Source organism: Echinops telfairi, unplaced genomic scaffold (genome assembly GCF_000313985.2).
Source record: "Echinops telfairi isolate 266 unplaced genomic scaffold, ASM31398v2 ScPeMD7_443;HRSCAF=831, whole genome shotgun sequence".
Classification (NCBI taxonomy): domain Eukaryota; kingdom Metazoa; phylum Chordata; class Mammalia; order Afrosoricida; family Tenrecidae; genus Echinops; species Echinops telfairi.
The window spans coordinates 28,756,110-28,756,917 of NW_022104341.1; the positions used below are offsets into that span (position 1 = coordinate 28,756,110).

Here is an 808-nt window from a genome sequence, read left to right on the forward strand (position 1 = left end):
CTCCAGGCGTCCCCATCTCGTGTCTGGCATTGAACTACCCAAACAGCCACCATGTCGAGCAAAAAGGCAAAGACCAAGACCACCAAGAAGCGCCCCCAGTGCGCAACATCCAATGTGTTTGCTATGTTTGACCAGTCACAGATTCAGGAGTTCAAAGAGGCCTTCAACATGACCAACCAGAATCGAGATGGCTTCATCCACAAGGAGGATCTGCATGATATGCGTGCCTCTCTTGGGAAGAATCCAACCAACACGTACCTGGACGCCATGATGAACGAGGCTCCAGGCCCCATCAATTTCACCATGTTCCTTCCGATGTTTGGGGAGAAACTGAACGGGACAGATCCGGAAGATGTCATCAGAAATGCTTTTGTCTGCTTCGATGAAGAAGCAACAGGCACCATTCAGGAAGATTACCTGAGAGAGCTGCTGACGACCATGGGAGATCACTTCATGGATGAGGAAGTGGATGAGCTGTACAGAGAAGCACCCATTGACAAAAAGGGGAACTTCAATTACATCGAGTTCACGCGCATTCTTAAACATGGAGCAAAAGACAAGGATGACTGAACGAACTTGCACTCAAACCTTCCATTTACCTTGTCTTCCTCTTCCATTTCCACGACACCTTCCCCGGCACCCCGCTCTCATAGAACCTGTTGCATGCACTTAGCTCCACAGCTCTACCGGTTTGGGGATGTATTTATTCCAGGCCTCTCTGCCACTTAGCACCTGTATGTTGAGTTTGGGAGTGGGGACAAGATTGTAAATTGTGTTGAAAAAGAGATTATGAATAAAAATCAACAAA

The 808-nt window shown here is 47.9% G+C and overlaps 1 protein-coding gene across 2 annotated transcripts; it reads left to right on the forward strand.

The window, feature by feature from the left end:
• The first annotated feature begins 51 nt into the window (after positions 1-51).
• Positions 52-570, forward strand: LOC101641066 (myosin regulatory light chain 12B-like). 2 transcript variants are annotated; one of them, XM_004699269.1, is made up of 2 exons: positions 52-223; positions 389-570. In XM_004699269.1, the coding sequence occupies exons 1-2, from the start codon at positions 52-54 to the stop codon at positions 568-570; spliced, it is 354 nt and encodes a 117-aa protein (XP_004699326.1). The 2 variants fall into 2 exon arrangements, with proteins under 2 accessions (XP_004699326.1, XP_004699325.1); XM_004699268.1 differs by having other exon boundaries at positions 52-570.
• Positions 571-808: the final 238 nt, after the last annotated feature.

Coding starts and splice junctions, on each gene's coding strand:
- LOC101641066 (XM_004699268.1), top strand. CDS start 52: ATGTCGAGCAAAAAGGCAAAGACCAAGACCACCAAGAAGCGCCCCCAG.